Here is an 18,040-nt window from a genome sequence, read left to right as displayed (position 1 = left end):
CGCCTTGGAGAAGGCAGCGGCTCCCTGGGGCATATGACAGCCAGATGGAGGAGTCTGGGCAGGGACAGCAAGGGGATGCAAGAAGGCACAAGTGCTCAGTAATAGAGGAGACAGCAGCAGAGTTGGGGCCCCCCAAGAGTTGGTGCCCAGAGAGCTGGTCGAAGGTCACCAGTAGAGGAAGGGAGGGTTGGGGATGTGTGGTCTGACCAGGACAACTGCCCTGGACCACTTTTCCTCACTGAAGTGCAGGGGCACAGCTCAGAATGGGGTAGGGGTCAAACAGCTGCTCAGGATGGGCTGAACCAGGCCCTAGGGTAGGGGTGGGACTGGACTGCACAGGTGTAGGGTGTTCCTTGCACTGCTTGTGCAACTTCCTCATGTCAGGTCTGAAGAAAGGGGCAGGGCCAGGCCCGGCCTGGGTGAGCTGGTCAAGTCCAAGACCTCACCCGCCCCCCATACCCCTGCAGTGGGCGACCTGGTGCCTCTCCCCCAGCCTTCCTCCCTGCTTCTGTGTTCATCTGTTCTCCCTTTACAGGTGTCTGCACAACCCACCACCCCTGGGCTGACACGCCAGGCCTCGCCATCCCCAGCCAGTGTCCCTCACTCCTGCCTCCTGCTTCCTGGGGACTTCACAGGCACGGGGCCTGGGGCTGGCTCCACAGCCACGTGGGTGCACCTGAAGCCTGACAGCACTGTAAGTGCTCAGGCCACTCCCAGTACCTGGGATCCCTCCACTCAGCCTTGGCCTAGCCGCAAGGGTGGTCAAGATCCAGCTTGTTCTGTCACCAAGAGCCACATGGACCTGGAGGCTGAGCTTGAGAGCATCCAGAAGCAACTGCAGGATTACCAGACCATGAAGCAGAACCTCTCGTAAGACCCAGAACTCTCCCTAGCTGTTTCCCCAGATCTGGCTGTGAGGGTCCTTGGGCCCACCCAAGGTGCTTGCACAGCTGGGTGGGGGAGGGTGGGGGAGGCTGGCAAGGGAACAGCTCTACCCTCCTCGAGCCTCCCACCCCCAGAAGTAGCAGATAGGCTGCTTCCCTACCTGGAGGGAAACAAAGCCAAGGGCCTGGACAGGCTGGCAGCATGTGTCTCCCTCTGGCAGGTCCTGCCAGCGACAAGCAAAAAGCCTGCGCCGGTGGCTGGAGCTGAGCCAGGAGGAGCCCAGGCCTGAGGACCAGGAAGCAGAGCGGCAGGTGCAGGAAGAATTACAGGAGGTGAGGCCCCAGGCAGCCCTGGCACAGCTTCCCCCCTCCCCTCCCCTGGTCCCCCACACAGCCTCCGCGCCCCCTCTCCCCAGGTGGAGCGGCAGATCCAGCAGCTGGCCTCTGAGGTCCAGGCCCAACGCCAACCCATCCGTGCCTGCATCGCCCGGGTCCAGGCCCTGCGGCAGGCTCTGTGCTAGTCATTGCCCCAGGGAGGCCTCAACCCACCTCCAGGAACAGAACGCAAAGCTGCAATGAGTTTTATTTTTTATTTCAAAAGGTTGCAATTAAATGAATTACTGTTCAGAAGTCTCCCACTTTTCATACAAAAATACTGTGCTACTGATACAGTTGAAAGAGTTCAAATGGCTTCTCCTGCAGGAGAAATTCACAGCGTCCCCGGGGAAACCTGAACCCCGCCCCCCCCCCCCCCCCCCCCGTCAGTGGCTCCCTAAGGACTGTGTACCTGTTACCTGGGGACAGGTGTTGTAGGCACTGACACCCCCCCACACACACACACCACGGCTCTTCTGCTGCCAACACAAGCTCCTGAATCAATAGCAGCAACTTACCGTGTTTCTGTGGGTCTGGATATGTGGAGGGGGGGCATCCCCCCCACACCAGGCCACCACTACCTGCCTGTCCATTCACTCTGGACCCATTCGGGGGTTGGGGGTTCAATAACTGGCCTTGCCTACTAGAACGATGTCTCACCAGCTCTGGAAGGTCACTCACTGGGGCGTGTCGAGCGCCACCCCCTCAGTCCCCCTCAGAAGATGCTGGCGGAGTCAAAGATGATGTGTTCACAGCCACAAATGCAAGGAGAAAGCTCTTCCCAAACAAGTGGGGGGTGAATTGGGAACAGAAAGCGGTTGTGTTAAAGGCCACATGGCGCTGCTCTGGGGGCAGCACAGCCTGGTCAGTGCAGGGGAGGCAGTGGGGAGGCTGAAAAGCAATTATGAGAGCAGCAAGAACAGATACAACCACTTCTGTCTTACAACAGAAATCAAGACCAACTGAACACCCAGCCAGGAGACGTAGGGTCTCCAGTTTATACAATAGGTTAAAAAGAGTCTCCAAAAGGGAATCTGAGATCATCTTGACCTGCATGTTCTCTTTAGATGGGAAGAGGGACGATACAGGTCCAGGCCAACAAGGGCTCTGACCTCACCCACACCTCAGGACGGTAGGAACTAGTGACCCAGGTCCCGCCTGGTCGGGCTCCATAGCCCTGAGACTGTCCCCTCCCTATACAGCCGTGGAGGCTCCCCAAAAAGACCCTCCCGTTTCTGTTGAGAAAGCTCCTTCAGCAGCCGACGTCAGGAAGAAGGCTCTAGAGGGAGCCCAGAGCCTCTCCGAACCGGATCTTCTGTCCCGCTTTCAGCTTAAAGTTGAAGTCCTTGGGGGCCTCAAAGATGAGCACGATGGTGGAGCCCAGGTTGAACTCGCCCAGGTGCTCGCCCTTGCGCATAGGGATGCCCTCCTTGTTGGTATGTGTCACGAAGCTGAAGTCATTGTAGGAGCCCTTGCTGTAGCGTGGGCTATTCGTGTGCAGGTCCTGCAGGAGGCCCAGGGTAGAGCATGTGGAGTCTGCTGCTCGACCCCAAACACCTCTGTGCTGCCTGTCCCTAACCCAGCCTGGAAAGGGAGCTGGGCACAGCGACTTGGCCCACAAGCCTAACCAGAGAGTCGCCAGTAGAAGCTGTGAACTGGGACTGGGGGGGACACAGAGGATTCAGATCCCACCCTTCTCTAGCACCCAGAACAGGTAAAGGGCAGCCATAAGCTGATACCGAGAAAGGCAGCCCTGCCCCCCGCTTCTCAGGGAGGGATGGCCACTAGCCACCCCCTCAGACACTGCCTTCTGGTCAGCATGCTCCACTCTGAGCTCCATATTCCCCTTGGGTTCCCAGCAGAAGCAAAGTACAGGCTGGAAGGTGAACCCCCTCCCTCTCCAGCCATTTCCAGATAAGCAATGATAGCATATAGGGGTGGGGGCTGGCAGAGCGGGGCCAAGCCCCTCCTTGGGGCAACTGTTCCACAGAGCCAGGCCTGGCCAGGAACACGCTCTTCTAGAACTTAGTCTTAACAGATCTGGCTCCATGGGAGAAGGGGTGGGGGAGACACCAAGTGGCCCAGCCCTTGGACCTGACTCTGCTTACCCTGTCAAAGTAGATGCGTATGGAGCCCACGTTGGTAGCCCCCACAGCTGTCAGCGAGAAGAAGCCGTGTTTCCAGTCCCCAGTGAGGACCACCCGCTCGTTGTGGCAGAAGAGCTCTTTGATCCAGCGTGCCATACCAGGGTTCACAGACATCAGGGAGCCTGTGGGAGCAGAGACACTGCCATTCCCCACCCAGCAAGACCAGCCTCCCAAAGCCCCCTGTCCACCTATATCCTTCCAAATGCAGAGTGGGCTAGACCCCAGACTGCCCCCTGCTGCCCTCATGCAGCCAGACTAAAGCAGTCACCTCACAGCCTCAGCACTCCAAGTGTGGAGCCTCGGTCCCCTGACACCAAAAAGCTTAGGACACCAAAAAAATTGTAAGGCTCTGTCCAACCTGGGAAATGGCGCCGGTGGGAAACGGTCCAGTCAGTGGGGGAGTGGAAGCAGTGGTAGTCCCCGGGGGCCAGGTAGATGACACAGTGGTAAAGCTCATTCCCTTCTCTAGTGACCAGCTGGTTCCTGAAGGAGCCGCAGGGGGTTGCTGCAGGAGGCAGACATGAGGGCCAGCTGTCAGACAAGCACCTGAGCCTGTGCAGTCTGGACATGGGCTTCAGGGAGGCCCCAAAGCTCCACGAAGCGATTCCTAGCCCTTCCCTCCCCGATGACCAGCCCAGTCACACTGCCACAGGGTCTCAAGGCTGCCACCAGGCAACAACCCACCTGGTGGAAAGGACAGATCATCTGTGGAAGTACGTGGACCCAGGAACGACTCCAGCGAGTAGGTGACCCCCTTAACCTGCTCCACCTCACAGTTCTTCACCTGCCCGAAGTTCAGGATCTTCCCATCTGAGGGGCTGATCTGGAAAGGCCAAGAGAGGCTTGCTACCAGGGAAGCAGGGAGACTGGGGGCAGGGTCTCTACCTCCCTGGGGGCCCCAGCCTGGGAGGAGTACTCATGGGCCACCTGAGGGGACTGCTGGGACTGGTTGCCAAAGGCAAGGGCAAGAGTCCCATTTCCGGGGGAGGGATGGAGGGCAGGGCCAGGCCTCACCACGCTGTGCAAGCCACAGACAGGCCGGGCCTGCGGCTTCAGCTTGCGCCGGAAGAACTCGCTAAGGTTGCGGTAGTGGTGCAGGTCCTCCACGGCGGCCTCCTTCATGTTCACCCCAAAGGTCCAGATGTACAGACTATAGACAGGCCGGCGCAGCCAGTGCGGCAGCTCCACCTGGTTGAGGCGGCCCCAGGCCCGCGACAGCAGGCGCGTGGGCACCGACTTGTACAGGGCCACCTGTGGGCCACAGGCAGACAGATAAGCAGATGGCCCCGCGTGCCCCCCAGTCAGCCACCCACCACCCCCAGAGACGTGGGCACCCTGCCATGGCTTTGTGATGTGGTTGTTGCCCATTAGGAACCAGACTGAGCTTCCCAAACACTCCCACAAACTGAGTACTGGCCAAGACTGACACAGTGACTTAAACCCAGCGGTTTCAGTCACTCAATGCACCAGTAGCAACTGCCCCCATCCCCAAGAACAGACTGGCCGACGAAGTCTGGTCTTCCCTCTTTAGGAAAGGTGGGGGGTGAACAGCTCTGCTACCTGCACCAAGAGGCTGTGGCAGAAAGGGGCAGGAGGGCCCGGGGGCATGGGAAGGTCTACAGCCCAAAGCACACGTTCTAATCTGAAGAGGAGGCAGAGGAAACCCCCCACAGCAGGTGCTCTGGACAACGGTCACCAGGGGCGGGCTGCTAGGGCTCTGAGGCACTTTACTGTGAGGGCACCGGGGGCTGCTTCCTGGAGGCAGAGGGGACTGGGCCCTGGCCTCCCCCAGCACCCCCGCTATCTGCTGGTACCCCCAGCCAAACCCTCAGGGCCAGGCGACCTGGAAGGGGATGCCTTTCAAGTCTCAGGTGCGGCTGCCACAGCAGAACCCGCCTCTAACTGGCAGCTGCTGCTTGTCAGCCCAGCCCAGACACCAAGTCCCTAGGGTGTAAAGGCAATTTCATTCCAACTTTAAACACCTCTACAGTGTAGTGAGTGAGTGGTGCCCCAAACTCTTCCCAGCTGACGCCCATGAGAGTCCAAGGTTCCCTGCCTGGGGTCAGCCCGCCCAGAGAGCCCAGGGCTAGGGAGCCGGGCAGCCCTCGAGGGTGCCGCGGCCAGGTCGCTCAGTCACCCAGCACTGCCTGGGGCTCCCAAGTCCATCCACACCCTAAGGGGCCCAAACAGGCATCAGTCCTCCTCAATCACCCTCTGGCACCCAGGAATTAATTTGCATTCTTCTCAAAATCACCTCTAAGCTCTCCTCTGCCCAAACACAGGAAATCAGACACCATTTTCTGAATTCCCAGTGTGGGTTCCTTCCAGAAGCAGAGCCCCCAAATGGCACAAGTGCAGGCAAGAACAGGCAGTGCAGAGCAGGCCATCAGGGCCACCAGCCTGCCTGGTCTTCCCAACCAACTTGCCTGTCAAAATGACCATCCCGGAGGGCTCAGCACCCACACCATCAGCTCTAATCTGACAAATGTCTCCTCTGTTTCTGTGGGCAGGGTCCCAACCTTAGGCCTACCCCTGGAGAGTGGGGAGAGGGAGCTGGGCCAGCAGCCTGTGCACACTTACCCTGCTCACGGGCCTCCATCCCACCCGGCTGAGCGGTCTGAGGGCACCGAAGGGCAGGAGGTAGTAGAGGACCGTCAGGGGCCAGGAGCGCAGTTTCAGGGCAGGTCTGGACATACAGCTCAGCTGTCCCAGCCTCCGCCTCAGAGCCAGCTGGGGGAAGTGCAACCTGCAGAGCAGATGTCCATGCACAGCCAGGTCAGCCGGCAGGGTCTGGGAGGCCCCACCCCGCCCTCAGCAAGCCTGCCTTGAGGTCCCTCAACCCAACCCCAGGCTGAGGTGGGGGCTCATCTGCCTCTGTTCGGCAGACTCCCATCCCAGTCTCACCCACCTGCCTACCAGCTAAGGAGGACTAGGAATTGGGGGCAGCACAGGAAAGATGGGGTGCACAGCCTGCATGCCAGCCCCCCACTCCTGGGCACTCCTGGGGCCGGCTGTGGCCACAGGGGCACCAGGGGGAGACGGTTGGAGTCAGAGCCCCAGTGGTGCAGCAGCACACAGCAGTGGGGTGCAACTGCAACCACTGCGCGGTAGCATCTTGGAGAATCTTTTCCTGGCGCTAGGCCTCGTTTCCTTATCTGATAAATGAAGGGATTGGGCCTGACAAGATCCCAAAGGAAAAGCCTAGGAACATGCACCTGCACACACGCATACCCTGAACAGCTAAAGCTCCATCCACCTGCCTGGTCTTTCTACATCAGATCAGGTTCTCCAAAGGAGACGCAGAGGCTGTGGGGGGAACCCCCCTACCAGCCCTCAGAACACCTCCCAGGTCTGCTGGGGACACACACCTGAGCCAGCCCCCTCCTTTCGACAAAGGTCCCCACCAGCCAAATTCAGTGCATTTTGCACAGGCTCAGCCTCGTGGGGAGCTTAGAGGCGGGGTGGACATTTCCACCAGAACCCTGGTTTCCTGAGACACAGCAGACCCAAGTCCCCTGGTCTCATGCCTCGGCACTAGAAAATGCTCCTGAGGCCCAGTGCAGCCACCAGGCAACCACATTCCCATCCATTCTGGGAAGGTTCCCAGGCCTCAGTTTCCTCATCTGCGCAAAGACTGCATTCAACTGGATAATCTAAGGCTCCCATCTGCGCCTTTGTGCTCTCAGAGAAGCGTGTCCTGTGCCTCCAGTTGCTGAACAAAGCAAGGAACAAAGAGGCATCTCAGCTGACACTAAAAAGAAAAAGTGGGAGAACCAAGCTGATGGCTGGGATGGCAATGGAAGATGCTTCTTTCCACAGCTCGCCCGGCTCCCTGTGTTCCTCTTCTCCCAGCCGACCCCACCCCACCCCACAGTATTTTCAAAAGGTCTGTTAAGGGGGTAGGGACCAAACAAAGCTGAACAAATCCCTGCTGTCCCCAGGGCTTCCCCCACCCGCCCTGATCACTGCAGAAGCCAAGGGACCAATCCCAGAAGAGCAGCCCCTCTCCGGGAGCTGGGGGGTGGGAGGACAATCGGGGTAGGGGGGCCTGGGAGCAGCAATTAGGGTGCAGCAGACACAAGGCCACCAGCCCACTCCGCCTCCCCCAGGTACCTGAAGCGGGCTCTCCGACTCAGGCCCCCCGGGCCGGGCCCCTCCAGCCTCGGGGGCTGATGCCCTGGCCCCCGGCTGCCACCTCCACCACGGGGCCGCTGGACATGAACTCTGACCTTCCGGAGGTTGTGGCGGGGCACAGAGGGGTTAGGACGGGGCCGGCAGCATCTCACCATTTCGCCGCTGCTCGGAGCTCAGGTCCTCGCCGTGCCTCTGACTGACACATGGTGGGCGGCGCCAGGCACACTCGCCTTTGTTTCTCCTCCTTCCTCCCTTCCCCCCAGCCAGGAGCTCCTGTGCTGTCACCACTCCTCTGGCTGGCCGCCTGGTGGCTGGTGGGCCTCTTCCCAGCTTGGTTGGGTCCCGCTGGCTCACGGGGCGCAGGTTAGAGGCTGGGGCTATTGCAAAGACAGGCACTGGTCACACCAGCTCAGGAAGCGGCAGAGACCTACCGCCTGGGACACAAGCCCCTGCCTTCTGCCCACTCTGTCCCTAGGCTTGGCCAACTGCCTGCTCCAGTGAGCTGATGGCAGGGAAGGGACCAGACGGTTATGAGCCCAAGAAGCACAAGTGGGAATCTGAGAGCCCTGTGCTCCAGGCGGGCGCCCAGCGTCGGCCTGTCTGCAGCTTGGGCAACCCCTCCCTCCCCAGGACCTGACCCATTTTCCATTCAGGTGATGAAGTAACATCTGAGGAATGAGAGAGCAGGAAGGCAAGAGAGGCACAATGGGTGAGACGCTGGACATCTGACCTGCTACAGCTCTTTCTTTGCTGCCCCCCAGGCCTCAGAGCCTCCCATCCCTGATACCAACCCCCACAAGCCCTCCTCTGCAGATGAGCACGAACATGACCTGACCTGAAGGAAAACCAACTAGCACTGAAGCCGGAACCAGCTCCCCCACCAGCAATCTTTGCTTTGGACAGCACTTTGACTCTGCCTGGCGATCTGGGAGGACACGCCCAGCCTCCACAAGGCCCTCACAGATAACAGGGAAGGAGAACAAACATTCCACAGTTGTTGCTGTCTAAACCCTAGAGGAGTCAAGGCCCCACCCAGCCTGGCCTCCAATCCCAACGGCAGGCTACAGGGGACGGTGCCGGCCACCATGGTTAGATGCAGAGATGCGGGCCCCAAGAGAAGCTCCCAAGGCGGAGAACTGACCCGGCCGTGGATGCAGTCCCAGGCCAGTGCTGACCACCCCGCCCCCGCCACATCCAATGGACTCACAGAGCAAGAGGCCCCACTTAGACATGGCTCCACCCACACTAGTGTGAAATGTCTGATGCCCCAGCAAAGCCACCTTAGCCAGAGGTGAAAAGGCTAGGCCCTGGAGGTTCGCGCTGAATCCCTGGGAGCATAGTATGCAGAGGGAGACTGCACTGGGTCAAGACTGACGGAGGTCTGAAAGCAAAGCATGGATTTCCAGCCCCAACCAAGGAAGTGGCAAAGCCTGGGCAACCCCAGGCCCAGACCCCTCCAGCAGAGATCATCTTCCCAGGCCACTTGTCTGGGTGGGCAGAACAGCTCACTGAGGGTGAGCCAGGTGGGATGGTGCCCACCACCCAGTCTCACCAAAAAGCCGACTTGGACACAAGCCTCCTCCGCCCCAAAGGCCAGGCCCAGGGACCCATGGACACCCCCGTGTCTATCCCCCGCCAAGGCTCAGCCTCCTAACTTTCCCATCCACAACAGTCAGATCACCTCAACTATACTGCCCACGTACTGAGCACACACCCCGCCCCTCCATGACCCACCAGGCCATGGGGGCCCCACACTAGTTCTCTGTCAGCTCCCCAGGAAAACAGGCCCCGAGGGGTGACAGGCAGGTTGGGTTGGGCACAGTGCTTGGCTTCCCAGCACTCTTTCCCCCACCCCCCACTCTAGAAAGCTCGGAATGAATGCACACCTGGGGTTCACAGTGAGGCCTTGTGGGAGAGGACGGGAGCCCCCATCTCCTCTTACCCATTTTCCTCTCTATCCTATCACACAAGGCAGCAGCCACTGCAGCATGAGGCTAGAAAGGCACCTACCAGGACCCAAACACAAACCTAGCTTGGCCCCAAACCTCCAGTCCTCAAAGCAGATTCCTGTCTGTGCCTCTCCCATTTCATTCATCCCAGAGCCTCCGGCCTAGGGACTTGGCTAGGCCACACAGCCCGCCACGGCAGTGCAGGGTGTTCAAGGGGGCCAGCTCAAGTTGTTGCTATCTTAGAGACTCTAGAAACTGCCCCAAAGGTCTGGCAGAATGTCTTCTGCCCTCCATTCTGTCTCCATCACCACTCTACTTACTCTCTGGAAATGGGACAGGGACCAGACTGTCAGGCTTCTTCCAAATCACCATGCATGGGCAAGAAAAGTTCCCCAGAAAACAGACATGAATTCACCAGTCCCCCAGGGAACAGGCCTGGCACCCTCTGTTCAGTTCAAAGCTGCAAGATGGAGGGAAGGGGGTCCCTAAGGGTCATTCCTTCCTTCCTGATTCCCAAAGGCTAAGCGCCACTTCCTAGGCCAACAGTGCTCTTGCCCTCCCCATTTCAGTGCCTTCCCCCCACACCTGCAATGACCTTGGAGCCCAAGCCAGAACTTTGTTGCTCTCCAGCGTGCTCTCTGGCTCCCTGGAGTGGGACTAGGGGCTCAGGCCCAGATGAGGAATCTGCCAGGAGCGTACCCTGAGGCGAGGAAGTACAGACACCCTCCCTCACTCCCTAGTCTCAAGAACACTCTGTGGAGAAGAGCTGTGAGCTGTGACCAGTAGGAGTTTAAAGTTATCATAAGGCCTAAGGGCCAGCCACAATGAGCAGGAGAGCTCAGAGGCTTTGGTAGGGGAGGGGGACAACTCAATTACTGCAATCCTAGCTGTCCAGCTAGCCCTGAGCTGGGAGAGGCCTTGCAAGTCACAGGTGCTCTGAGGCTATCAGTTTCCTCATCTAGAAAATGGGAAGGGTCACTCCTTCTGCTCATCCCCTCCAGGCTCAGATCATAGCAGCGACCCTGGTCCAGAACTCTGCTCTGTTCAGAAACACCACGCCTCACTTCTACCCAAGACCTTGGTGCAGCCTCATCCCCTGGACCTGAATCCCAACCCCTCACCTCTGTTTCCAAACTCACACTCTGGAGGAAGGAGGTTCACTCCCACTGGCGAGATGAAGGCACAGGGTAGAGGTAGCAGTTCTGAAAGAGCCCAAACCACAGTAACACTGGCTGCCCCTCTGAGGAGAAGCAACGGCCCAAGAGGACCAGGTGGGGGGGGGGGGTGTCACCTTTGTCTGGATGTCCCATTCTGGGGGTTCTCCTTGAGCAGTGCTCAATGTCCCCATCTACCCCTCACAGCCTGTGATGAAGGCAACACTACCCCCTCAGTGGAATGGAACATTCCAACTGAAGTCAGATGGACAGACCCAGGCCAGTTACCCTTGCTAGAGGTGTGGGGGCAGGGGACTGCAGGAGGCAGGCTCCTGCCTGGTTCCCTTGGACTTTGGTGGATTCAGGTTTGAGTTTTGGCAAGTCCAGGAAGGCAGGGACAGAGTCAGGACTGTCTGCCCCCAACAAGCACTCCCTGAGCTCCAAAGGCCTTGCAGCTAGGCACAGGTCCTGCCAGAGACACTGAGAAATTTGCTCTTGCTCCCTGAGTGGAACTCTCACTAGGTGCCAGGGTCACTCCTCCTGAAGCCTCAGCAGAGAGCGAGCCTCAGAGGCCTCACGTCCTAGATCTACCTGCCTGCCTTTCTGAGCCCACTTTCACCCCAGAAGGCAGGTCAGGGTGGCTGTCGTCCTGCAGCTCACCTGAAGCACATACAGGCAGCTGTGTTCAGGGGGGCCACCAACCCTTCCTCCCTGTGTTCCAAGGCTAGAAGCAGACAAAACTTCAAGAACTGGGAACAGGGAAAATGGATTCTTGCCAGGTGAAACGGGCGAGCCATCTTGGGGAAGCTTTGGGCAAGAGAAGAGGAAGCAAAGAGAAGGGCCCAGAGATGCTTCTTTAAAGCCAAAGGCCAGGAAAAGGGGGTGGGGGGTGGGAAGCTACTCCCCACAGCGTAGGGCTTCCTTAAATCTCCCAAATGAAAGGAACCCTGACGCGGGGATGGGGCTCTGCGAAGGGCAGCATGTCACCCCCTCTCCGCCCCTTGGGTGAGGAACTGAGAACACCTCGGGTCCCACCCAGGAACAGGGCCGCACTGAGGAAATCACCCGGAGCTCCCCGCACGGAAGAGGACACAGAGCCCTAGCCCAGCGTTTCCCCTTTCGGCTGGAGGGCCAGGAGATGCTACCAGACGCGGCGGAAATGAGCTCATCCCGCGCGGCCCGTGACCCACCATGTGGGGCAGGAGAAGCCCACAACGGGATGGAGACTGTGGGGTGGGCTCTCCGGCCCAGGGTTCCGCAGTTCCATGGGGCGACGGGCACCCATGACGCCCGCTCCAGGGAGCCCACCGCTCCCTGGCTCACTCACCCGCAGGTGGTCCTGTCCGGCGGGGCTTCAGGGACCGACTCTCAGGGAGGTGCCGCTCCTGGGAGGAAGCCTCAGTGGGCAGGGACTCGGCTCCGGCCACTGAGGCCGCCAGGGGCGGGGACAGAGGGCGGACATGGACAACGGCAGACAGACGGCTCCTCCCTCCCGCCGGGCGCAGCCACCGCGCCCAGGGCCCCTTTAAGGGGAGGGGCTGCGGCCCAGGGACCAACCCCTCCGGTCACGGGATTTCCCAGGCAACACCTCCTGGGCCTGGCTGAGGGCCTTCCTCCCTGCCCACCCCCATCTGGGTAGTCTCAGGCCTCCACGTGCGGCTCCCCTCACCCAGGGCCGGCTTTCCAAGACTGAGAATGCCACCCCCAGCCACCTTTTCTGGCCCTTGAAGCACACACAAGGCATCTAAGTCTGGCTCTTTCTCACACCCCATCCTGAAGGTACAAGCTGCCCCTACTCCCACCCCTGCCCCCTCTTCTCCACTATCATACAAAACACCTGCCACACAAAATCTGGCACAGGCCACGGAACCAGACCCAGTAAGCAAGGTCCCCTCTGGCCTCGGGCTGTTTAGAACCTGTGCTGCCGGCGGGGACAGAGGGGAATGCGGGGAGAGATTCCTACAGTTGCCTTTCTACCCCATTAGATAGCAGGGCCCAGCCTGGGGAGGTCAGCACCTTATCCCCATGCCCACCAAGCACTTGCTCCACAAGGGATGGAGAGAAGGAACCAGCTTAACATTTTCTAGGCGAGACAGAGTGTCTGACAGGAACACCGAGGAAAGGGTGTGGCATTCGGGAGCCAGATTAGCATCTGGTAGGTCAGCACCCCCTTCAATGGTCAGACTGCCTCTGAAGGCTCAGTCTTACCACTCTAGGGTACTGATCAAAGGTACATACCCTAGGGTCGCCTGGGTGGCTCAGTGGGTTAAAGCCTCTGCCTTCGGCTCAGGTCATGATCCCAGGGTCCTAGGATCAAGCCCCACATCAGGCTCTTAGCTCCACACGGAGCCTGCTTCCCTTCCTCTCTCTCTCTGCCTGCCTCCCCGCCTACTTGTGATCTCTGTCTGTGAAATAAATAAAGAAAAAAATCTTTACAAAAATTGTAAAATAAAAAGGTACATCCCTAGCTTCTTATGACCATGGAGAATTTGTTTTTTTTTTTTATATTTTTCATTTTTATTTATTTATTTGACAGAGATCACAAGTAGGCAGAGAGGCAGGCAGAGAGAGAGGAGGAAGCAGGCCCCCCACCGAGCAGAGAACCCAACTCAGGGCTCCATCCCAGGACCCCAGGACCACGACCAGAGCCGAAGGCAGAGGCCTCAACCCACTGAGCCACCCAGCCGCCCGCAGAGAATTTGATTTCTAAAGCAACATTTGGAACACAAAGAAAGAGCCTTCTGGCTTATGAGATGGGCGGCTGGGCCCAGGCAGCCTGGAAAAGGACATGGTGCTGGGCAGACAAAGCCCCACACACCTGTCCTCCTCATCTGGCTCTATCCCAGCAAGTGCTCTGTGAAAAGCTACAGGCCTGGAATGCTGCAGTGGGGAAGCCAGAAGACAGTTAGGGTTCCTCCTCATGGACTTCCATAACATTGGAATACCACAATGCACAGCAGTAACAGGCCAGCAGGGATGCCCTATGTTGAGTTCCAGCACCCTGGGGCTCAGGTTCCAGCACAAGGCTGGTGAATACCCAACATGGGCTGTACCTGGCAGCTCCTAGTCTAGACCCACAGCTTTCTCTGAGCCTCAGTGAGACTTAAGAGACCCTCTTCTCACCCCAGAGCTCTAAGCAAACACACCATGAAGCCTGGATAAAAAGCAGTTAAAGCACAAGAGGATAACACAGAATCGTGGCAACACTAAATTCCAGAACCAGAAAGATCCTGGAGGACCATTCTGACTTCCCCAAAGCTGCCACTACTTCCAGACCAGGTCTAGTCCAAGTTACACTCGGGGGAGGAAAACAAAAGCCCGGGTTCTCATTTGCTGAGCAGCCTTTGAAGCACCAATGCTCTCCCTGTAAAATGAGGAACACTGCTCCTCCATGTCTACCAGAGCTCCTTTAAAACCATTCTAAGCCTCTTGGGCAGACTGGTATTTAGAAAACTCATAAACCAGCCCACAGGTCTGTCCTGAGATCAGCCTTCAAGCATGACTTTCACCTCATACGTTTCAGTAAGGAAATGCCTTCTAGATTCCAGACAATAGTTAATAATGATTTCTGGGAAAAACAAAAACCCTTTGGTAAGTTTGTGTTCCCACCCCGAACCAGGTCCCTTCCAACCACCCTGCTGGGACTCCCCTGTGTGAGAGTGCCACCTAGTGCCACTTCAAGGCTCTGCAGGCCTTAGGCCTTTTGGCCATAAGCACCTGAGGACAGGCGTCCCAGGTGAGTCAAGCCACTGGAGCTCCCTACAGACTGAACTTCATGCACTGCTGTGCCAGGCGATGAGTAATGGTGGGGCAAGGGTGCCAGGTGTTCTTGCTAGTTCTCATTTCCTGCGGGCCAGGAGAGGCCTCCTGAGGAAGACCTAATGGCTGGTGTCTCACGGCTGGCACAAGGAGTCATGGACAGCGCCCTCATAAAAGTCTGGCCAAGGAGCCAGGACAAGCATGAGGTGCCCTAGGAGATCTCTTCATCTGAAAGCTTCTCCCAGCCCTGCCAAACTCCCCCCTCAAACGTGAAAATGTTTCTTAGCAGTCCCACCAGCAGCTCCTAGAAGAGGGGGCCCAGAAGAGGGGTGGTCTGCAGCATGATAAAGGAAACAAAGTGATTTTGGAAGAACAGCCTAGCAGAAAGCTCCACACAGGGCCCTGAAGATGTCTGAGTCAGCCACCCTGGACTCCTTCCAGTCCCGAAGCTCAGCTTTGTCTTGTTCCTCATCTTCTTCAGGCAGAGTCCTGGGCTCTTCCACACATTGGCTGCTCAAAGCCTCAGGAGCCAGGCAGTTCCCAAATGGTGAGTGGTACAGGCACAGAGCTGTCCCAGAGGCGGGGGAGGCAGGGAAGAGGCAAAGGCTGGAGCGGGGGGCGGGGGGGGAGTGCAGCAACACTCTGTCACAGCCTGAGCAACCTGGGGGAGAGGCTGCCACAGCCCCTCCCAGGTAGGGGCCCTGAAGCCACTGATACACCCTCCTGCCCTTGAATGAGCCCAAGACTCTGAGGACAGAGCTGGGCTGTAAAGTAAACTGTATTTGAGTGGGCGAGGGGGATCTACTTCCCTGCCAACTTGACTGTTTGTCCACTTCAACATCCACATTTCCTCAACACCTATTAGGCAAGAAGTATAACAGTCTAGGCATACCTCAGAGATGGTTTGGTTCCAGCCTACTGCAACAAAACAAGTATCACAATAAAGCAAGTCAAATGAATTTTTTTATTTCCCAGTGCATATAAAAGTTCTGTTTATGCTATACTATATATTAGTATATTAAATATGCAATAGGATTATATCTAAAAAAGCAATGTATACGGGGTGCCCGGATGGCTCAGCTGTCTAAGTGTCTGCCTTGGGCTCAGGTCATGATCTAGGGGTCCTGGGATCAAGCCCCACATTGGGCTCCCTGCTCAGTGGGGAGTCTGCTTCTCCCTCTCCCTCTACCCCCGTCCCCAGCTCGTGCTCTCGCTCTCTCAAATTAATAAAATCTTTTTTTTTTTAAAAAGCAATGTATTTAATTTAGAAATACTGCTAAAAAATGTTAGCTATCATCTGTACTTTCAGCAAGTTGTAGTCACTGATCATAGATCACCATAACAAATATAATAATGAAAATGTTTGAAATATTGCAAGTATTACCAAAATATGACACCGGGACACAAACTGAGCAAATGCTGTTGGACAAATGGCACTGACAGACTTCCTGGACATAGGGTTGGCACCAACCTTCTATTTGTAAAATGAATGCAATTATCTCTGGAGCACAATAAAGCAAAACACAATAAAATAGGAGTGCCCAGATGTACTGACTCTACTCCCTGCCGGCATGGGACAAGGTATTTATACATACATCCTTCTCATTTAACAACCTTATGAGGAACTTAACAGCAGCCTGTTTACAGAAGATAAGAATAAAGCTATAGTGACTACATAAAGTTGTAAAAAGTGCAGATCGTGCTCAATACTGTCCAGGGTCCCAGACACCACAGCACAGCCAATGGGGCTCCGGGTGCGTGGGCAGGAGCAAGGACACAGGGCAATTGTGTGGGCACAGGCTGCTCTGTCCTCATTCCTTTTCACAAACTGGAATGCTGTACCATACATTTTTTAAGGTTCTGAACTAAGGCTAGAAATCAGAAAGCAGTGCTAACACAGTAAGTGAGCGTGGATGCGGCTCCAGCTGATCCTGACTGCGGCCTATTGTCTACGTTGCTGGTCCTATACACCTCAACCTTGCCCAAGCCCCCATGGCCAGGCCAAAATTGAACAACAAAACCAAGTTGTTGTTATGCTCAGATACGAACTAAAGTATTTAGAGTTGGAAGTTCCACAATGACTGTAATGTACTTTCAAATGGTTCAGAGAAAAATAAAATATCTATGTGTGTGTGTGTGTGTGTGTGTGTGTGTGTATATATATATATTTAGAAAGAGAGAGATAAAGCAGATATGATAAAACATTAACTGTTCAATCAAGAGGTGTGTATGTGGGTATATGTCTATTCTCTCAACTTTTCTACTCTGTTCAAAAATGTTCATGGGGCGCCTGGGTGGCTCAGTGGGTTAAAGCCTCTGCCTTCGGCTCAGGTCATGATCCCAGGGTCCTGAGATCGAGCCCCATATGGGGCTCTCTGCTCCGCGGGGAGCCTGCTTCCTCCTCTCTCTCTGCCTGCCTCTCTGCCTACTTGTGATCTCTCTCTGTCAAATAAATAAATAAAATATTTAAAAAAAAATGTTCACAATGTGAGAGTTGGAACAGTTTGCTTTAAACCACAGAAAATTCTGGGAAGCCTGGGTGGCTCAGTTTGTTAAGTGGCTGCCTGTGGCTCAGGTTGTGATCCTAGTGTCCTGGGATCGAGTCCCACATCTGGCTCCTGGCTCAGCAGAGAGCTTGCTTCTCCCTCCCACTCTGCCTGCTGTTCTTCCTGCTTGTACTCTCCCTCTTTGTTAAATGAATAAATAAAACCTTAAAAAAAATTCTTTTGAAAAAAGGAGGGGGGGCGCCTGGGTGGCTCAGTGGGTTAAAGCCTCTGCCTTCGGCTCAGGTCATGATCCCAGGGTCCTGGGATCGAGCCCCACATTGGGCTCTCTGCTCAGCAGGGAGCCTGCTTCCTCCTCTCTCTGCCTGCTTCTCTGCCTACTTGTGATCTCTGTCAACTAAATAAATAAAATCTTAAAAAAAAAATAAACTACAGAAAATTCTCTAAATTCTGTACTGGGGAGAAAAACCCAAGACCACATTCCATCTGCAGAGCTGCTCCTGCTCTTCAGTGAGGCAGGACAGCCAGGCCTGCCCTCAGCACCCACTGCTGCCACTTCACACGGAGGGCCTCAGGTCCGAACCACTTATTTGCTGTCCATACAGCCCGGGTATATTCACACCCGCAAAGCCAGGCTCCAGGCTGGAGACAGCCCTTTGCACCTGATAGGATATGTCAGGTGCCAATCACATAGGCCCAGCCCTCTCTGTGGAGTCACATCAGAGGCCAGCAGGGAGAGGGACAGGAGGACAGCTTCCTCCCTAAAGAGCCCACCATGTCCACCAGTCCAGTTTTCCCACCACACTGATTTCTGTCCTTAGGTCCAGTGGTCAAGGAAGAAAGGACAGCCTGGAAATGCTGGAGACTGAAGGGAGTCTGTCACTGGATGTCATCCTGCATGGAGCTCAAATCACCTAGGTGTTCACAGGAAACCCTGGAGTCAGCAGGCTGCAGAGCTATGTGCACGACCAACTTCCACCCCACCTTGTTAAGAAGTGCCCATGAAGGTTTTGGTTCCCTTATTGACAACAAGGACAAAAGGACAACAAGGACACAAAAACAGAGTATCTGGAATCACAAATGCCACACAAACTCAGAACATGTGACAGCTCCAGGCACACCTGGTTGCCTTCT

General features: G+C 56.4%; 2 protein-coding genes across 28 annotated transcripts in view; one reads left to right on the top strand and one right to left on the bottom strand.

Moving 5' to 3' along the window:
* Positions 1–1,514, top strand: part of SFI1 (SFI1 centrin binding protein) — a 104,987-nt gene extending 103,473 nt beyond the window's left edge. For 15 of the 16 annotated variants that reach the window (XM_047696888.1, XM_047696885.1, XM_047696889.1 and 12 more), the window contains 3 exons: positions 536–870; positions 1,106–1,217; positions 1,301–1,514. In XM_047696888.1, the coding sequence (XP_047552844.1) occupies positions 536–870; positions 1,106–1,217; positions 1,301–1,405 (552 nt within the window). In that variant the 3' untranslated portion in view covers positions 1,406–1,514. The remainder of the gene's footprint in view (positions 1–535; positions 871–1,105; positions 1,218–1,300) is intronic. The other variant, XM_047696893.1, reaches the window with a different exon arrangement.
* Positions 1,456–18,040, bottom strand: part of PISD (phosphatidylserine decarboxylase) — a 43,107-nt gene continuing 26,522 nt past the window's right edge. Inside the window, exons 1-9 of one of the 12 annotated variants that reach the window (XM_047696911.1) lie at positions 11,971–12,362; positions 10,611–10,691; positions 7,693–7,917; positions 5,987–6,152; positions 4,421–4,657; positions 4,091–4,229; positions 3,765–3,911; positions 3,368–3,528; positions 1,456–2,763 (exon numbers count right to left, since the gene is read on the bottom strand). In XM_047696911.1, the coding sequence (XP_047552867.1) occupies positions 2,539–2,763; positions 3,368–3,528; positions 3,765–3,911; positions 4,091–4,229; positions 4,421–4,657; positions 5,987–6,152; positions 7,693–7,745 (1,128 nt within the window). In that variant the 5' untranslated portion in view covers positions 7,746–7,917; positions 10,611–10,691; positions 11,971–12,362 and the 3' untranslated portion in view covers positions 1,456–2,538. Of the gene's footprint in view, positions 2,764–3,367; positions 3,529–3,764; positions 3,912–4,090; positions 4,230–4,420; positions 4,658–5,986; positions 6,153–7,078; positions 7,465–7,692; positions 7,918–10,610; positions 10,692–11,303; positions 11,940–11,970; positions 12,363–18,040 lie in introns of those variants that run through there. The other 11 variants (XM_047696910.1, XM_047696909.1, XM_047696916.1 and 8 more) reach the window with 11 other exon arrangements.

Source organism: Lutra lutra, chromosome 12, assembly GCF_902655055.1.
Source record: "Lutra lutra chromosome 12, mLutLut1.2, whole genome shotgun sequence".
In the NCBI taxonomy this organism is placed as follows: Eukaryota; Metazoa; Chordata; class Mammalia; order Carnivora; family Mustelidae; genus Lutra; species Lutra lutra.
Note: the sequence above shows the minus strand (reverse complement) of the source record. Positions and strands in the feature narration are given on the sequence as shown.